The sequence below is a fragment of the Triplophysa rosa genome, linkage group LG23, assembly GCF_024868665.1.
Source record: "Triplophysa rosa linkage group LG23, Trosa_1v2, whole genome shotgun sequence".
NCBI classification, from domain to species: domain Eukaryota; kingdom Metazoa; phylum Chordata; class Actinopteri; order Cypriniformes; family Nemacheilidae; genus Triplophysa; species Triplophysa rosa.
The window spans coordinates 8,040,197-8,060,651 of NC_079912.1; the positions used below are offsets into that span (position 1 = coordinate 8,040,197).

A 20,455-nucleotide genomic window follows, 5' to 3' on the forward strand; every position below is an offset into this window, starting at 1 on the left:
TTTAGGGGGCGCCTAAGGGATAGAAGCTCAATCCCCTTTGATAAGTTTTTGTCCGACTGACTTTGTACATCGCCTCTATAAATATAATATACATAAGTAAAGTGATCACCAAACGATTATGATTCATTTTAACGTTAAGTAAATGTGCATACAAATAACAGATACCACGTTCAATCGCATTAATACCCTTTAAAGTCACCCTGGCATGGTGTTACAGCATTTATGTTAAAATATTTTTGTGTGAAAATTCTTTCTAAATGGGTAAAATAAACTATGTTGAATTAATATAAATGTCTGGGAAAACAATCAATTACACAAATAGTAACATTTAAAAAAGCATAAAAAATCCAGCAGGGTCAAAATAAAGTTTAAATATATATATATACACTCACCTAAAGGATTATTAGGAACACCATACTAATACGGTGTTTGACCCCCTTTCGCCTTCAGAACTGCCTTAATTCTACGTGGCATTGATTCAACAAGGTGCTGAAAGCATTCTTTAGAAATGTTGGCCCATATTGATAGGATAGCATCTTGCAGTTGATGGAGATTTGTGGGATGCACATCCAGGGCACGAAGCTCCCGTTCCACCACATCCCAAAGATGTTCTATCGGGTTGAGATCTGGTGACTGTGGGGGCCATTCTAGTACAGTGAACTCATTGTCATGTTCAAGAAACCAATTTGAAATGATTCGAGCTTTGTGACATGGTGCATTATCCTGCTGGAAGTAGCCATTAGAGGATGGGTACATGGTGGTCATAAAGGGATGGACATGGTCAGAAACAATGCTCAGGTAGGCCGTGGCATTTAAACGATGCCCAATTGGCACTAAGGGGCCTAAAGTGTGCCAAGAAAACATCCCCCACACCATTACACCACCACCACCAGCCTGCACAGTGGTAACAAGGCATGATGGATCCATGTTCTCATTCTGTTTACGCCAAATTCTGACTCTACCATTTGAATGTCTCAACAGAAATCGAGACTCATCAGACCAGGCAACATTTTTCCAGTCTTCAACTGTCCAATTTTGGTGAGCTCGTGCAAATTGTAGCCTCTTTTTCCTATTTGTAGTGGAGATGAGTGGTACCCGGTGGGGTCTTCTGCTGTTGTAGCCCATCTGCCTCAAGGTTGTGCGTGTTGTGGCTTCACAAATGCTTTGCTGCATACCTCGGTTGTAACGAGTGGTTATTTCAGTCAAAGTTGCTCTTCTATCAGCTTGAATCAGTCGGCCCATTCTCCTCTGACCTCTAGCATCAACAAGGCATTTTCGCCCACAGGACTGCCGCATACTGGATGTTTTTCCCTTTTCACACCATTCTTTGTAAACCCTAGAAATGGTTGTGCGTGAAAATCCCAGTAACTGAGCAGATTGTGAAATACTCAGACCGGCCCGTCTGGCACCAACAACCATGCCACGCTCAAAATTGCTTAAATCACCTTTCTTTCCCATTCTGACATTCAGTTTGGAGTTCAGGAGATTGTCTTGACCAGGACCACACCCCTAAATGCATTGAAGCAACTGCCATGTGATTGGTTGATTAGATAATTGCATTAATGAGAAATTGAACAGGTGTTCCTAATAATCCTTTAGGTGAGTGTATATATGACTCATGGCACATTGCCACAAAGAATGTTTAGAAATATAAATTGGAATAAAGTGGTGATCAGTGAACAATATTGTTGGTAAATAATATAGTAAAAGAGGTTACATTTTACATGGTATATATCCAGCACAATAAGGGTGTTAAGAGAGATTTCATTGAAGTATTGTTTATTCCTGTGATTTCTGTTCAATAGAAAAATAATCTATTATCCAGCTGTTTTGTAATTGCATATACTAAGATTATTTGGGTGGATATGAAAAACTTTTTTTAGACGAAAAGCTTAAAACCTCAGGAATGTTTACGGCTGCGCCACATATGGAAAAAAGCGAGATGAGACCGTAAGTGACCATCATGATGGATTAAGAATATATCTTCACATAGTTGACCAAATTAAAATGTCTTTTTGCATAAAAGTAGAGTTTCAAATAAAAAAAAGCTGCATCGGTCAAATAATAATAATACAAACAAAAGCAAAAATATATATATATACAAACATAAACAGTTACGATTATATTGATTAGATACATAACGCGAGTTACGTTTATGTATATTTCTTTTAAATTTAAAAGTAAAGTTACAATATTTATTTATATTATAATCTGCGCAACCGTGCGTTGCTTATCTTCCAATTGAGCGTTTTTTGTCAGCGAAGTCCACTTGAATGGATATCGTGCTCAGGGAGTAGGGAGCAGTGAACACTGCGTAGGAACCCTAACGACTAACAGACATTGGACTCTGGCTTTTTTGTTTATTGTTGTACATGTTATTGAATATATACTGTTAGATATATTCTGCATAATGTACATTGTTTTTGTATACTGTGTAAAGAAAATAAAAAACGCAAAGAAAACGTCCACCACACTTAAGGCCCGATTCACATTTCGCGTCTTTTCCGCGTGCATATTCGTTATTTTAAATGTAGACGCGCGGCAGGCGCTCGCAAGTAGGGCGCGACGCGGTCGCGGCGCTATGCGGTGCGCACATTTTTCTAGGCGCGTCGGCGCCGCATCGAGATGGAAATAGTTCAACTCTTCGGAGTGCCGCGCGCGCACAGCGGGTCACTGAAGAGAAAACGCGAAATGTGAATCGGGCCTAAGGCCCGCCCATTTTAGGACGCAAGATAGCACACAATAAAAGTTCGATCTGTCAATACTGTTCACCATTGAATACAATTAACTGTTTAGCCGTTTTATATAAGGTTTGCTCTGAAACTACACTGATTTTTAAATATCCCATGAAGTAATATTCATTTAAGTGATTTTATTTTTCATGTTCATGAAACAACGTTTCAAGTGCTAACGTTGTTTGTTTAGTTAATGGCTTCTTTATAGTTTTGAAATGAATTACAAATCAAACACTCACCTACAAAGTGCGGTGTTGATGATAGAAATTAATTTCAATATATATTTATGATAATGGAGCCAAAGATGTGTGTACATAATGTTGTGCATAATAAAAAATACCAAAACAAGTTACATTGTTGGCATTTCTTTAATAAACAATTGCCAAATGGGGAACAAAATCTTATTACAAAAAAAGACATTGTTGCTTATCTCCTTGAAATCGATTAAATGTCTCTTTACTCTCAATTTTACAATGGCTATAGACAACAGCTGGTGGGGAACCGGTGAGAAAACACAGCTTAGGTCCTATCGCTTGCTCAGTAGCCAGCGTTTCAAATGAGCCCAATCACACAAGTGCTACCAGTGTCTCTGTGGAGTCCTATAAGAGCCCCTCCACTGAACTGAACCTTGTGACAGAGCCCACAATCATCAAATTAATTGAAAACAAAATCTGACGCAAAAACAAAAATAAGGAAAACAACTTACATTACTGGTCATTTGCATCATGTGCAGATACAGCACATTCACACCTTTTTTTGTTTCCACCTACTTTATTCAGTAGTGCAAAACATTGTAATACTAGTCTGTCCTTATCCAATTAAAGGAGACACTAAGGTACAGGTCATAAAAACACTTACCCCAGCGTAGCAAATGCACACTCAAAAAAGGTACGATTTTAATTTAAAAGACAGCAGTAGAATAAGATTACAAAACCAATTGGAGGGAAAAGAAAACAGTTCTACGAAACGGTATGAACGGGAAATAAAACAATTCCCCTCCCAACACAGCTTATACCTCCGGTTGTAATCCAAGCTGTTACTTCAGTGCCCTCGGACCCCTCATTATTAGAAATATTACAAATCAAGTGAGCTTTTAGACCACTTAGTGCTGACTCGAGGGCATCTGCATGTGTCTTTTAAAGTCTTCCTTTTCTGAGGCATCCGCCGTTAGTAAGTTCAACAACATGCTGCATCTGCGCCAATCAAAAAGGGAGTCCTCTGCCCCTCAGTGCCACTGTGTTCACATGGGGAACGTACCCGAGCGGAAGGGGTGGCGCCCCTGATTGGGATGGCGAACTCCAGGCTTGGCCAGGTGGGGGTGGGGGTACAGAAGGTGGCAGGGGCCCAGGCCCCACGGGCAGCAGGCTGTGATTGTACTCGAAGCGATGGTCCTTGTCACCACTGAAAACCAAGCTGCTGCTGCCTCCGCTGGCTGCTGCGCTGACCGCAACTCCATGAGGAAAGGTCTCTGGGGCGAGAGGTGGGTGGGGAGGCATTCCTCCCCCCATCATGTGGCCGAGGTAGCTATCCGCAAAGCCTGCGTGGGGAAAGGGCGGAGGTGGTCGGCTGTAGTCTGCTCCATACTTGGGTCCTTCCGTGGGTCTGGGTGGGGGTGGATAGTCAGGTTCTGGGGGTCTGGGAGCTTCTCCTGAGGCTGTGGAAGGGGGCAGACTTGGTTTGAGCTCGGGGGCCTGTCGGTAGTCCAGATCTGCACAGGGAGGGGGTTCTGGAGGTTCTGGGGGTCTCTGGTCAGGTGGTAGAATGGATAGAGACTCTAAAACTCTGGAGCCACCCCCTTCAGTTACTGCAACAAAATAAAGACAGTGAAACGGTTAACAATGTGTCGTAAACAGATTATGATTATGAGGTTTCATGTGTTGGTTGAGGTTACCTGGAGATACAGGGCTGGGCTCAGGTGGCGGCTTTATCTCAGCTGGCAGTGGAGGTGCAGAGTTCCCACCTGCTGCATTCAACATGGCACCTTCTGCCCCCTCGAACCCAATGACGTCTCCTGCCGCACCTTGTTGGACTTTGAGAAGCTGAGCCAGAAGCATGGTGACAGCAGTCTGCGTGACTGCGGCCGAGGCCTCTCCGTCTCCCTTAACCTGCTGCTGGGGGGTGGGCGGCGAAGGGGGCTTTGGCATGGGTGGGGTGCGAGGCACTCCTCCCCCTCCTGGAGGAGGCTGAGGGGGTTTGGAGACCTTGGGTAGCGGAGGTGGTTCCGGGGGTCTTTCGGACTCCAACGGGGCAGGGGGCAAAGCCTTGGTAAGCTGCTGCAGCGTTTCTGGGTTCATCTTTGAACCCATGGTCTGGGCGAACTGGGCTGAACCCACCGGGCCGCTCTTGGACTGGAAGAGGTTCAGGAGTACAGCTAGCTGTTCTTGTGTCAGTTGGGAGTTGGGAGCTTTAGGGTCTACAAGAAAGACAACACGTGAGATTCTCGCTTTAATAGGAAACTCATTCACTTTCAATTCAAGGCAGCAGATGCAAAGAAAAAGCAGAAACCAATCAATATACAATTCACTGCGAGGAGTTTAAAGTCCAAGGGTCTATTTCTGAGTCAGCATACTTAGACAAATACAGGTTTACACACACATCACACAGAAACGTTATAAAAACAATACCATCATATATTTTCCTTAAAGGGGTCATATGGCACGAATACGTGTTTTTCTGTGTCTGGTGTGATATAAGTTGCCCACGCATGTATTAGGCACGTTCTATCTAAAAGCGAAAGCTCACCCAGACCTCCCTGAAACGCCTCATGTAACCACACCTCCACAAATCTACGTCAGTTCATGGTTTGATTTGACTAAGACCGGCAAAATGTATAGTCAAGTAAGGTGGGCGTACCTGTCAGTACAATTGCGTTGGAACCTGATGTTCCAAATATGGTAAGAGGCGTTACATTTCCGTCACACGCTTGCAGTATTCGACCAATCACTACGCACTGGTTAACTGGCCAATCACAGCACACATCGCTCTTCAGAGCGATGAGCTTTGTAAAAAATCTGCGCGTTTCAGAGATGGGGCAAAGAGGACATTCAAACATGCACAGTATGTGGAAAATACTGTGTTTTTGTACCTTAAATCTTGAATACACATTGCATTACATCTGAAACAAATGATAATATTTGTTTCAGCCGTGTCATATGACCCCTTTAAACCAGCTGTAGCTTGTGAAGAGTGTAAGTGCACAAAGATTGTCTAAACACAATAACTGACAACGGTAGGGTTTCTAGCAGTGCACGCAGGTTCTCTGAGTATTTCTGCGGCTATTCTTACCCAACAGGGCTGCAGCAGCAGCGCTCTGACCTTTGTGTCCTCCAGCAGGAGGGAAGCCCTGCGGTGTGTTGCTGCGGCTGTCGTCCAAACCCAGCTCCTTCCGAGGGGCTTTGGGGGCGGTCAGTTCTTCAGGCATCTGCTTCTGTCTGCGCCGTTTCTTACTCCATAGTTCATGGCAGTCTTGCCACAGAGGAAGACTAGAGAGAGATATTGAACATGAAACGTTGACCAAGCGATTTCTGAATTCGACTTTTAAACTGATTATTTTGAACATCAATGTATTGCCTAAATAAAGATGTGTGAAGCTTGCAGGTTTATTTAAAGCTAGTTTGACAATTAAATGCGTATGCAATTCTACATGCTCATCAGGATTTATCAAATAAAAACGTATTGTAAATGCATGAATACCACACGCTCTATTTTTTAAAGGAGGAAATGTACACAAAGATTTATACATGAGGGGATAAGGGATAGTTCACCCCTCATTTCAAACCTGTATGACTTTATTTCTTCTCCAGAACACAAAAGATATTTTAAAGAATGCTGGTAACCGAAAAATGGCAGTACCCACTGACTGCATTGGTTTTGTGTTCAGACAATTGAAGTGAATGGGTATCACTGCTGTTCAGTTACCATCATTCTTCAAAATATCTTCTTTTGTGTTCTACAGAAGAAAGAAAGTCATACAGGCTGAAATGACAAAGAGGGTGAAGTAAATGATGACAGAAAATTTGGATTAACTACTCCTTTAAAATGACTGACTGATCTGTGTTTTAGATAGCATTACATTACAAGAAAAATGATTACGGAAAAGTGCACAAAAACAGAGCTCATACTCAGGTGGGGGCATCTTGGCTGGGTCCACATCTTTGAGGAAATCGCTGTTGAGAGCTTGCTCTGCAGTGCAGCGCTTGCTCGGGTCCAACGCTAACATGTGGTCAAACAAATCCAGGGCCATCAGAGGAATACTGGAAGACAAACCAACAGTTACTAACACTGATCTTAAGGTATGTCATTGTGTACGTTTACATGCACCCTTTTAATTGCGATTATAATAGGATTTTGGCAATTACACTTTACCTCATGTAAACGCAATCATTCAATTTAAATAACGTGATTAAGATGATAATCGCAGTAAGCATAATCTAAGTAACATGTGCCACATCCATACGCCGGTTTTAATCGCAATATGAATGCATGTAAACACCTTAATTGCATTTATGTTGATCTGATCAAGGTGCGCATGTGCTTCTGTCACGCGCCTTAAGCATAAATTCATGGTAAACATGACAGTCTGAAGTTTTACTGTCAACACAACTTGCTTGCCTTACCTTCATACAGAAACAGAGCAAACGCGATGACAGCGTACACCACCGCTGCGGAGGCATTTTCCATCGTATTTCTATATTAATCAATGCGCTGAATAACCATAAAATACATCCACATAACGGTGTTTTGCATTTGACGCGAAAACATTAAAACAATACCCAGTAACACACACTTACTGTATCTGAGATCATCACTTGTGCTGTGTATTATAGCAAATAATCAGACTAATAATGTAAATGGGAGCAAAGAGGAGTTCTCATGTCATGTAAACATGTTACTATGATTTTAGGCCATGAACACACTTGACGTCTTTTTTGACAAGAGCGCTTTTTTAGTAAAAAGAAAAGCTGGCAGCGTTTGTGCATGAAGGCAGCTCAGCAAACAGGATTCATATAGGCAGAGTAACGGAAGTCTATTTGAATTATAAACTGAGACCGTCTTTACAAAAACCAACCACATATTTTAAAACTACGGTACTAATTTCTCGCTAGAAACGCAATCGAAAGTTATTAAAGGTGAAAAATCAACTGTAATTCATATAAAAATATGTTCAATGCAGCGATTTGGCCACCATTTTATTTTTTAGAGAAGGATCCTGCTCGACCAATCACCTTCCTCGCATGTTGTTATGGAAACGACAGGTCTCGCTACTCGCTTGCCATTGGTCAGCTGTCAAAAAAGATGCTTGACGTAGGGCGTTTTCTTCAGAAAAGTTGAACTTTTTTCAACTTAAAAAGGCGCTCGGAGCTGAAGAAAAAGACGCCGGCGGTGGAGTTTAAAAAAGTGCTCGTGACTTTTTTGGAAAACAAGGTTTACTCCATGAGATTATAATGTAAAACACACGCTGGCAGCTTCAAAAAAGAAGTCAAGTGTGAACATGGCCTTACTCTGATTATTGGAAATAATCGCATTTTTGATGCGCATGTAAACGTAGTCATTGTCAATGTGTTGACATTGACACGTGCTCAAAGAACATGTCAAAACCACCAGTAACTGGTATTACCAGTTATAAATTACTAATGGGAATTTAATTTACTTGGGTCACGCCTAACACGGAGAGTCTGGGATTATTGTGAATTATTGTGGATTTATTGTTAATTTAAATGACTATACAATTTAGACTAGGGGGGTGTAACGATACACTCAGCTCACGATTCGGTACATATCTCAATGCTGGGTTCACGATACGATACACATCTCAATATTTTGAACAAAATTCAAAAATGAAACTGAAATTCAAATAACATTTATTTTCAAAATTTCAGTTTCAGTAACTTATTTTAACTTAATAAAGAATTTAAACATTTTAAGGCTTAACTGAAATTAGAATTAAGATCAGTGTCAATTTTGACAGCACATTTTGATTTAGTTTTAGTCATAGTCTTTTGACTAAAATGCAATTTAGTTTCAGTCATCCCAATTTATCATAGTTTTAGTCTATTTTTAGTCGACAAAATCTACATTATATTAGTCTACTAAAATCTATCTGGATTAACTCATTTAATTGGTGTAATTAAATGTTCCATACAAAGATTTAACTGTTTCGACATAATTTACATTACCTTGGAATTAAATTAAACCAGGTCATTACCTTTATTTTTCAGAAAAGTTGAGTAACTACTGGATATGCATTGTTGTGTAACAGAGAATATTAGACCATGAACGACATGTAGCAGTTCATTCAGTCTCATTTTGACTCGACTGACTCGTTCGTTCAGTGAAGGCGTGTTCATTCAGTACATTCAACCAAATCGCTTCTCTGATCGGAACAGCGCTGGTTTCTTTTGGCTTACTTTATGTTCCATATCACGTTATGCAGCAGCTCACGTTAGCGGATAAACTAACATTGGCATATAAAAACGTTTGTGCTGCCTTTGAAATGAGTTTCGGGGTGACTCGCCTGCAGTCACGCTTCAAGTTTGCTGTGTTTTAACGGCGATTGTGAAGGAAAATATGAAGCTTTGTAAACCACTTGGAGACACAGATTGTGTCTTGTGCTTCTCTCTCTACCGCATATGTGAGATAAGCACACGTGACGCGCTGGTGCAGAGTAGGTAGCGTCTTGACCTCTGAACGAATAGAATTAAACATATCGTAAAATATCTCTCTACGATGCGCATCGTAACATTTTTGCATCGCGAAATATCGTAATACGAAGTATCGTTACACCCCTAATTTAGACTGCATGCAATGCATAGCTATACACTTCCCAACATGTCAAATGATTACATTAATAAGCATCAAGTACATAATGCACGTCCTTTGGTTTGCATTTCATTGCATTAGCACTTTAAAAGCGTTCTAATATAGCTAGCAAGTGAAAAAGAGAAAAAGAAATAACATTTCTACCTCTGAGCTCCATGAAGAAACAGGAGAACTTGAATTCATGCTATATTTATCAGACTCTTTGTAAATGTAGCGAGTCATCATCCGTCAACCTGTCACAAGCTGCGAGCCATTAAAAACAGACTAAACAGGTTTCGTTTATTTCAGATTACTCACAAAGCAAACTCTTCCCTCAGCCTCCGCCGGTACTGTTTCTTTGGTTTCATGGTGTTGAAGTAGGGCAGTTTGATCACATCTGGCCACACAGCAGGACAAGGGCTGCCACAGATACGACTGGATTGAACACGGTAAAATAGATTAGCTGAATGTCAGGCTTCTAAATAACAGGAATAACCAGACGGAAAAACATGTTACATGACATGAAAAACCAAATAATCATTGTTACCTTATCAGCTCCAGCTGTGCTAGCTCCTGGTTGGCTTGAAAGATGGGCTTCTTGGTGAAAAGCTCTCCCAGAATGCACCTGTGTGACAATGAAGGGTTTAGAACCTTGCGTATGGGGATGTTTATACTATTAATAGATCTGCATTTCTTAACCGCTTTCCTACCCGCAGCTCCACACGTCAATGGCGGGCGTGTATCTCTCTTCTCCTAGCAGCAGCTCGGGTGGGCGGTACCAGAGCGTGATCACCTTATTCGTGTAGGGCCGACTGGAGAATGCACAAGACATGTCAGAGTTTGCACGACGAACAGCTGGTAAACTTGCTGAATCGTGTCAGGATGATCGTCACGGTGAGTACATACCTCTCTTCAGAGTTATACAGTCGAGCCAATCCTAAATCTGCCAGCTTTATCTCACCCCTGTTGGTCGACACAAATTATAAACATAAATCAGTATCATTTAAGTTACAGCTGAAAGTTTGTTTCAACACATCTTTATTTGTGGAAAACTAACTTGTTATTAAGCAGGATGTTGGAGCATTTGATGTCCCGGTGCAGGAAGTTCTTCTTGTGGCAGTATTCGAGTCCTTCCAAAAGCTGCCTCATGAAAGACTTGATGTGACTCTCATTGAAGTGGACAAGACCAGACTCCAGGAGACCCATCAGATCATGGTCCATGTACTCAAACACCAGGTAGAATGCCCCTATTTGATTAAAACACAACCAATTACATGATTGAAATTAAATGGACCACCAACAACAATAAAAAAGTCATTTCTATGCCCCACCTTTATCATTCTTGAAGTCCAAGGCGTCTTCTTTATCAGTGACTATTTCCTTCATGTTGATGATGCTCTTGTGGTTCAGCTGCCGCAGGATCTTGATCTCCCTGATGGCTGTGATGGGAAAGCCCTCTTTCTCGTTGTCCAACCGAACTTTCTTTAGGGCCACCAACTCAGCTGAACAAGCAAAACCAGAAAGACAGTTTATCTTTGTGAAGTGATGCATACATGATGTGCATCAAAGCGTCCTGAGAACTGATTAAATTCGCTATGAAACGAAATAAGTCTGCAATTCGTAACATCATATTTCTAGAAGTTTGAAAATCATCTTACCTGTATCTTTGTCCTTCGCTTTGTACACCTGCCCGTAAGTACCTTCTCCAGTGATCCCGATGATTTCAAATTTATCAACACAGCGCTTTCCCCAGTCAATCTCCGTCTCCTTGATTTCTCCAAAGCGTGGACCACAAATTCTGCAATTAAACCACAAAAACTTATTTTGTGATGCTGCTTTCTAAATAAGAATCCAAAAAATTGCAAAGTAATGTCACGACGTCACAAACAGTTTTTTCAACCACACACTATCATTATTTCTGTGTGAAATGATCACAGAAGTGCTCGGATTAAAGCAGAGAGTTGCCCACTCACACGCATGAGACGCGTTTACAAACTCTCACTCTACCCAAATTAATCTCACACCGAACAACAGACCAACATATAAAGTAAATACAGCCTGACAACAAAACTGCTCTTATGATTGTCTTTCAGGATTGTGTTACATTGTTTTAATTATTATGCTTCACATCTTAACTAGACAGGTTTGGAACGAAACTAACGATTGCAGTTTCAGCTCGGACAAATCCGAGTGCGCGTTTATATCCGTCATTACGGTAAAAACACGTCATCAGAGTGTGTGGCGCTTATCACTGTATTCACGCTAATAGAGAAGCTGCGCTATTAGAGCTTTTCATCAAGTTGCACAGCGTTTCATGTTTTCAGGTTATTTTAAACTGTTTACATTTGAGAATACTGCGTTGTAGGGCTGTCACGATTATGAAATTTGGCTGACAATTAATTGTCTAATAAATCATTGCGATTATGACGATTAATTGTCTGTTTTAGAGCTTTGACTTTTAATTCTCATACATTTTCTATTCAGCTTTGAAACGACCATATTGTTCTGAATATAAAGACTATGTTCTTTTTCTTGGAAATACATTGGAAATAATTGTGTCATCATACTTTGGGGTTTAGGCTTTTATCTGTCATTAATACAACCGCCAAATACTTGTAAATTAAGTAAATTGATCAGGTGTGAATTGAAGCCACCATTAAAACGCTATCAGTCATAGAAAAGCTAGTCTGTTTTTTTCTCACTTGCAAGATCACAATAAAAGTTTACTTCTATGTTAATGAGATTTTGGTAGGCCGGTTTTCACACTGAAATAATATTAAATTGTACTGCAGGTTTTTTTTATGGTATATGCTTTAGTTTTTTTTTTAAGTGATTGTGTTGTGGTGGTACATTTTACAAGTATTACCATGCTTTAGTTACAATATATACAATAAAATATGCAACATGCACTACAGCTCCCCCTAGTGTCTTCTATATAGATGTGCAGTAATTGCGATGATCTGAAACCATTGCGATGAGGTCAAACAATCGCGATGAGACAATTATTCGTGACAGCCCTACTGCGTTGTTATGTTTATCAGTAGTGTCTTTATCTAAAGACCCCTTCAAGCAGTCTTTATAAATCTTTCTAAAGACCTTTAATTGCAAGTGTCACTTATGAATTTGTTTTACTGAGAAATATTTCATATACAAGTTACTTCAGTGCATTAATACTTTTTAGGAAGTTAAACTTTTGCATTTAAAGTAAAAAAAACACACACACTTTAGTTTACTTATGGAATTTGTGGTTAAACATTTCTCACTATAGTTACTGTAGGTTAACCATGAAATATGTAATAATTTTGAAGCAAAGTCCTACATATTACATACCTAAATAAACTATTTTTGTCATAACCTCATACAACCTCATATCAACGATGAAACGAATGTTTGCTTTCTTCTATTTGACACCCGCACGGTAGATGGCGCTTATGGAGACTACATTTCATGCCTAAACATTAGGTGGCGCTCAACCGCTATTCAGGCTTCAGCTGCTGAGAAGAAGAAAAGCTTAAAGCTTAGCGCGTAGCAACACAGGCTACTAGTACTGTTTGCTTTACCTACTCACAGCAGCAGAACAAGAAATGGATTTCTCCAGCAGCAGCGAAGATGAGTTTATTGTTTTTTGCCTGAATGAGCAAAGGAAGAGAAAAAGACGATATTGGGTTCACCCTATTCTTAAGAGAGAAGAGCACGGGGAGTTTAATAGATTGATCCAGGAGTTAAAGCTGTACCACGATCGTTTTCATCGTTACTTCAGGACGATGGTCTGGGGGTTAATTAGTTACCAAAAGGCATTTGCATTGCAGCTGTACTATTTAAACAGTTGTAAAATATGTGTACACTTGACTTGATGTTTGTTTACATGTGCCTGTGCTTTCTACCTACAAGCAAAACTGCTTAGTTATTGTATATAAATAAAAAGAAAGACATTTCAAGAACCGAATATTTGCGGGCAATCTGAACGGGACTTAAGGTGTTGTATTGTTTAACAACATACTTTGGTCTCTTTCGTTGAGTAAGGGGCTTCTTCTCATCCGGCGGACTGTGGGGTGAACCCGGCGTGATGCCCGGCGTGATGCCCGGGAGCTCTGGTGGAAAAGGCAGGTCAGTGAGAAGGTGACGGGGTTTCCTCTCTGGTTTCTTCTTCCCTGAGGGAGTTGAGTCCTTCAGGCTACTAATTTAGAGGTTAAAACAACACAAAAACATAAGATGTATAACCAAGACGGGACCAAGACAGAGCTGTTGCTTGACATTATATATCTTAGAATGAACATTATATCACACAGGAGTTGACAACAAGGAACCTCACCTGTTGCTTCCATCCATATGATCCAGGTGATTGGGTGCCGGTGGAAGGGAGCCTGAGGATATGAGAGCAGAAACCGCTGCCTTCTCTTTCTCCTTAACCTGCATGGTCTGACCTCCTTTCTTCTTCTCTTCCTTCACCTTGCCTTCTCTACTGGACTGTGGAGCCTCCGAGCTTCTCTTAGCGGGTCTATCCACCGGGGATTGTGGCTGACTCGACACAGGAGTTCTGGGGCCTTTTTCAGAAACAGGTGGCGGCGAGGGGGGTCTGGTCTTCTTGGCCGAGTGGTTGATGACGGGGCTGGGTTGGGGCGGGCAGGAGGTGGACGATGAGCCCTTGGTGGGGGTGGATGCGTTGCTGGAGTTTTTGACACGGGCGGCCTCGGCAGCTTTAACTTTCTTCTGCTTGCTGAGCTCGGCGGCCAGGCTGCTCTTGAGGGTCAGAGAGCTGGGGGACAGACTGGACGGCCGGCTGCGGGAACGCGAGTGGCGGTGGCGGCTCCGCGAGCGAGAATGACGTGAAGACTGGTACGGGCTTCGGCTGCGTGATTTTACCGCCCGCCTGAGACAGACAGATGCCAATAACAATCATCATTAAAACAGTCCATAGGATGTTTTTTATCTTTTACTGTTATAGCTGCACCAAGGCTTTTTCATGGCCAACTTAGAGATTTAAACTTAAAAGATATAAAAAGTCTTTCTTTCTTTCACAGAACACAATAGAAGATAACTATTTAGATGGCTGTTAACAACATTCTTCAAAATATCTTCTTTTGTGTTCTGTGGAAGAAAGTCATACAGGTTTGAAATGTCAAGAGGGTGAGTAAATGATGACAGAATTTTCATTCTGAAAGTGAACTAGTCCTTTCAAATAATATATAAAAATTAAACCAATAATAAGCAAATATGGTCTTTCAGTCTGATATTACATAGAAAATCAAAAATTTCCCAAGATTAAATCTTAAAAAAAAAAACTAATTAAGAATTCTGAGCATATTGAGCTTTTTCATAAGTTTTTTTCTAAACAAAATGTTCCAAAAATGTGCACAATAAAGAAAAAACATCACAGAATAAGAATATGTACATCACACAATTTTGACAAAAATGCCACAAAGAACCTTATAATTCCAAGGTAACAATTTGTCTTAGGACATTTTAAACTAACTATTCAATCAATAATAAAATTTGTGTGACAAGTTAGTGTGTGTAAATTGTTCATCTTGATCATTTTTCGCTCTGTTTGCTACAAAGGAATATGGTACATGAGTTGAATACTCTTTAGTAGTGACCAAAATGACAAAAACATTGTAAATAAATGATTTATAAAGCTTTTATTTCGGCCGTCACTATCAAAGATTTTACCACGTTACAGTGTATTATAAATCGATCTGGAGGACCTCAATTTCTAAAAGTAATACAAATTAACTCATTGTCTGATTGCTACAGAAGTTTCAACACTTTGTTAAATTTTCACAAATGAGTCCAAACAGTCAAGTTCGCCTCATTATCAGTAATAACGGTCAACAAGCAGCAGAAGGAAAACTAGCTGCCTTTATTCGCTATAGCATTGTACTTTACTTCCTTTTTGAACACCATTCGGTAGTTTAAAGGAAAAGTTCACCACAAAATCTAAATTGTAGGTTCAGTCCTCTAGCGATTCAGTCCTCTAGCGATTCTTATCGATTCACAGATTTCACAAATCTATTTTCTAGTTAATATAACAGATGTTGTCGGGGGAAAAAAAGGTGGAACTCAAACGTGAGAGCGGTGAGAGACCGCACATCTCAAGCTCAGCAACAGCAAAGGCGGAGGTAAAAGAAATACATCCCGTCCCATTTTAAGTGAGGGCAAGTCTTGTACGGAAATACTTCGGATTTGATCAACTCTATGGTGAGAAGGAGCTTGACAAGGCGTATGCAATATGCAAGCTTTGTAAAGTGAAGAGGAAGTATTTAGGGAATCTGAAAAACAACAAATTAGTATGAAACTAGGGCTGCAGCTATCGATTATTTTAGTAATCGAGTATTCTACTGATTTTTACAACGATTAATCGGGTATTCGTGACAAATTCATGAGCATCACTCGTGTAGCACGTTAAACTGTGCAGTTCATTCACTCAGACACGCAGAACAGACAGATGAGTGTAAATAACAGGATTCGGCATCCACAAGTCTAGTTCACTCCACTAGACCTCCACTAGTTTGATGGACTCGATGCAGCCGGAAAACAAGTTTCTCTCGCAAAATAGACTAAAACTAAGTAAAATAGCAGTTCACCATTTCAATAAGCTATCACTTATTTATCAGCATGAGACATACGTGTGAGCGTGTGAACAGACTAAAATGCGTGTGTCTCACGTTGAATGCGTGAGACTTGAGAGCCCTGTAACATGAACAGAGTTTAGCGGGCTGTGCGTCAGTAATAACGGTCTGTGGGGAAACGCAGTGCTCCGTGTGTACTGCAGTTAAATGGATTAAATGAGGCTTCGAGGCAACAAAAATTATTTTAAAAATTAGATTTATTGATAAAATATATTTTTTGTATTCGAATAACTCGAGTTACTCGAGGAATCCTTTCAGCCCTATATGAAACTATACTGTGAAAAACATTTTTAAGCACGCTCTTTTTAAAAAAGAAACAATTACTCTTTCTACATACATTATTCTATAAAACGGTGATGAAATATATTTTTTAGAGACTTAGACCTTTCCAACGATATACTGTTTGTCACATAAGATGAGAATTCACATTCAAAACACAGTACTTTTCTGAACCTTGACAACAACTATAACCATGAGGTCTATGAGGAAGCCTTGAAATCTCTTGGATGCCCCTAAAATATCTTCATTTGTGTTCCGAAGATTCCAGGAGGTCATGTGGGTGAGTAAAAAATAACAATTTTGATTTTGAGGTTTACTTTTCCTTTAATCCTCTAATAGCAATGTGGATTGAGCTCAATGTCATACTCAATGAATGAGAAACTTTGCATATTTATTCACATAAAGCTAATTTGAATACGAGATGTTTATCTGGTTTATTAATACAAACAATAATACGACTTGTATAACATTAACAACTAATACAGTATTCTATAAAACGCATACATGCTTGCCCTGGAGGAAAAGGTCAATAAAACTTTACATTTGAATAATTACTTTCAATTAGGAGGAAAGCCGCTATCTGTTTTCACTGTTCAGCAGGGATAGTCGCTAACATGCAAAGTTGGAAGTTTTAACATCCAGTTTGTTGCTCAACCTCCTGCTACAAAGTCTGACGCACGTGAGCCCAACCAATTGGCGTCACGTGTGTTGGTCATTTCTGATAGAACTTGAATGGCGTCAGCACAGCAGTGTGTGGGTAAATGTAAAACAAATCAAAAATGCATTTTACAATCCTGTCACAACACTTTCTGACAGTTTGCGAACTGAAAAACAGGTCAATATATACAGTCCCTAAACCACAAAACGACACGAGCAACGTGACAGACTGCCCTCCACTGCCAGTTACAAAATAACAGCACAAACGGATGTACTACGAATGTTTATTGATATAGTTTTCTGTTTATTGATATAGTTTTCTATCCATTGATGTTCCTATCCATCGATTTGCAGATACAGGAATGACACGTTTAGGCTATATTTTTTAGCTGTGTGGTCACCAAGGCCTAAGACGTGCAACTTCCACTAATAAAACCGAATAATACATTTTTTTTTAATAAAACGCATTTTCATATTCTAGCAAAAAGCAACCTCTCTACCACAATACTCGTAACAAAAAAATATTATCGTAGTTATCATTAAAATGTCACTAATAATGCTACAGAACAGTAAAACCACTAATACAACAATGTTGTACTGCAACAGTATGAAACGTTTTCAGAACATTTTGTCTTTTTTTACTTGGTTTTGGATACGTGGTGTGTCCAGTAAGTTTTGTATAAATATAAACTGTAACTGTAATAATTATTTTATTTATTCAAAAACTACTTTTAGCCTCGCAGACAAATACAAACAGGTACAGAGGTCCTAGAAAACAAAAATGACCAAAGCAACCTGCCCCACAAGCTCAAGTTTGAAAAAACAAAACATTATTGACTTCTTACCTGACGTCCGGACTGGGGCTCGTAGACTTTCTGTATGGGCTCCTGGAGCGTCTGCGCTGGCCGTACGGGCTGGAGGTAAACTCGCCCTGCTCGTAGGGACTGTGTCGGCCGTAGCTCGGTGACTTGCGCCAGTACGGGCTGGACGGGGACCGTTTCCGCTTACTGCTCGAGTACGAACTCGGTGACTTTGAAACATAGGCACCGTACAATTCCGAATCGCGACCGTGGTAAGTCGTGTTAGGAGAAAGTCTCTTGGGGCTCCTCCTGGATATAAACGGGTAGTTTGTATTAGGGGACTGGTATCCATAGGGATATGATGTCCCGTAAGGACTATCCGTCGCTGTGAGGCTTGGACTACTTCTCCTGTAGGCCCTGAGTTCTTCCCGATCGTCCCTGTATGCTTGTGGAGTTTCCCTATACGCAGAAGGAGGGTCTTTCTCCGCTTTCGATTTGTTTTTGTGTCGCTTGGACTCCTTTTTGTCGGACGTCGCCGATGAAGGCTTCCTCCCGTTGCTGTCGTGATTTCTCAGGCTGCTGCGGGATTTGATCGCCGCGTCCCGCTCTCTTGATCGCTCCTTCCTCTTCATCTCCCTCTCATGTCTGCTTTTCTCCGACGGTCCCCCGCTTTCTTCTCTCCTCGCATGAGTGGAATTGTGGTCTCTTCTACTTTTCCTATCCGGCGTGGTGGCTCCACCGATGCTGGAGTCCTGAAACTCGGCTTCGCTCAGCCGGTCCACGGAGAGCGTGTCGGTTCTGGGCGACGGGCTCCCGGAAAAGCGCTCAGACTGCGAGCTCACGTCATCATACTCCACCAAAGTCCGCACATCCCCATCATAAACTACCTCTTGCTGTTGCCACGGCTGTTGTTGTAGCTGTCTCTCGCGAGCATGTTTGTGTTTCTTCCTCCGCGAGGACGACGACGATGATCGCCCCTTCTCGCGATGTCTCTCCCGGTGGCTCCTGGTCGTACTCCGTCTCTCCTCTCGTTGACTTCGTTGTGCCGTTGGGCTTCTCCCCCGGCCTTCACGGGAAATAATCTCCGGGTTAGGCATCTAATCTTCCACTTGAATCAGTCTGAAATGCGTGTATTTCAGTCCCCGGCAAACAAAGCAAAACATTTGAAACCCACTTTTAGCTACAGCTAGCTCAAATAGCACCGCTATCTTCTTTAACACACCGACCGTTTCCATTCACACCACAACGAATCCATCGCAGTTAACCATCCTGTCGAACATCTGTCAAAAGAAATCCTTAAAAGGGCTCACAAATGCCAATAAAAGGCTCGGCGATGCCGGCTCATATAATCCAGTTCCGCGCATATGATGAAAAGATTTTGTTAGCCAACCTGTGCTAACTTAGAAAATCATCCACTAAACAGCCTTTAAAGAACCTTCCATGGCTCCGATACCGCCGTCCCCGTTGAGTTAAAAACGACTTGTTTTCAGCGTCTGAAAAGGTTTCCCGAAAGAAAATCTCGTCGAAAATGAGTGATTAGTCCACACATACTTATGCGTGTCTGAAACTTCTTGACGCCCTCACACACCGATTTACTAACAAGGAAGTAGCACGCAGGCTATGCTAGTGTGCTGTTTACTTCAGCAGATTCCACAAAATATAGAAACGTACACATCCAATTTAGCCTCAAGACATGAAGTCACTTAATTTATTAAATACATTTAATCTAAATGGGAAAAACACTGAATAAATGACCATGCTTTGATTGTAAACAAACTCTAATAATTCAATACGTTAAAGAAAAGTAGCGAATCACGCACGAGAAACCAAATGCTACAGCCTGTAGGCCTTTGCTCTTTGAGGCCTTCTGATTACAGTAACCCTGCAATACCGGAGGCTGCAGTTTCAGGGCCACAGTCCTAGGATCGCATGTTTGGGAGCCTATTTTTTGTGTGACAGCGCCACCTATTGGATGACTGAAATAACTGACACCAACGGTATAGGTAATGAAACGGTAAGTAAATGTAAAGGTTTCATCTTGCAGTTCAGTTCGACTGATAAGAATTGCACGCTGGGCTATTCATTAGTATTAATTAGCGCTTTTACACGTAGAATAAATATGCAATCATATTATATTTGTAGTCACGAGATTTTAATCAAATATTTATATGTTGGAAAGAAGCAAGACACAAGGTTGACTCTGGAGTCAGATTCAAGATGTTTATGTGTTTTATAAAACAGTAAATAACACCCACAAAACTAAATAAATAAATAATATTAATTATTAAGACCTCTGACATGTAAAAATACTTCTGTGAGATTACTGCTTGTTTTACAGGTCTTCGTGTTTAAGTTCAGTGTATATTTTACCCCATCCATATTGTCTATATTGTATACAACATCCAATATTGTTTATATTGTGTAACCTGTGTATTTTGTACCCCTGTCTATACTTTCTATATTGTAATTGTGTTAGGTGTATTAATTATTGTCAACTGTGTTATACTAAACTGCACTCCTCTACACCTGCCTCAAAGATGTGACAATGAAATGAGCA

General features: G+C 40.7%; 1 protein-coding gene across 3 annotated transcripts; it reads right to left on the reverse strand.

Moving 5' to 3' along the window:
* Nucleotides 1-3,087: 3,087 nt before the first annotated feature.
* cdk13 (cyclin dependent kinase 13) lies at nucleotides 3,088-19,507 on the reverse strand. Of its 3 annotated transcripts, none has more exons than XM_057322591.1 (14): nucleotides 17,944-19,507; nucleotides 13,846-14,403; nucleotides 13,534-13,707; nucleotides 11,192-11,331; nucleotides 10,865-11,035; nucleotides 10,591-10,780; nucleotides 10,440-10,496; nucleotides 10,244-10,345; nucleotides 10,081-10,158; nucleotides 9,852-9,968; nucleotides 6,857-6,988; nucleotides 6,021-6,217; nucleotides 4,627-5,148; nucleotides 3,088-4,539 (listed from the first exon to the last, which is right to left on the reverse strand). In XM_057322591.1, the coding sequence occupies exons 1-14, from the start codon at nucleotides 18,993-18,995 to the stop codon at nucleotides 3,938-3,940; spliced, it is 4,092 nt and encodes a 1,363-aa protein (XP_057178574.1). In that variant the 5' UTR covers nucleotides 18,996-19,507; the 3' UTR covers nucleotides 3,088-3,937. The 3 variants fall into 3 exon arrangements, with proteins under 3 accessions (XP_057178574.1, XP_057178575.1, XP_057178573.1); XM_057322592.1 differs by having other exon boundaries at nucleotides 6,051-6,217; nucleotides 13,534-13,710; XM_057322590.1 differs by having other exon boundaries at nucleotides 13,534-13,710.
* Between the last annotated feature and the right edge of the window lie 948 nt (nucleotides 19,508-20,455).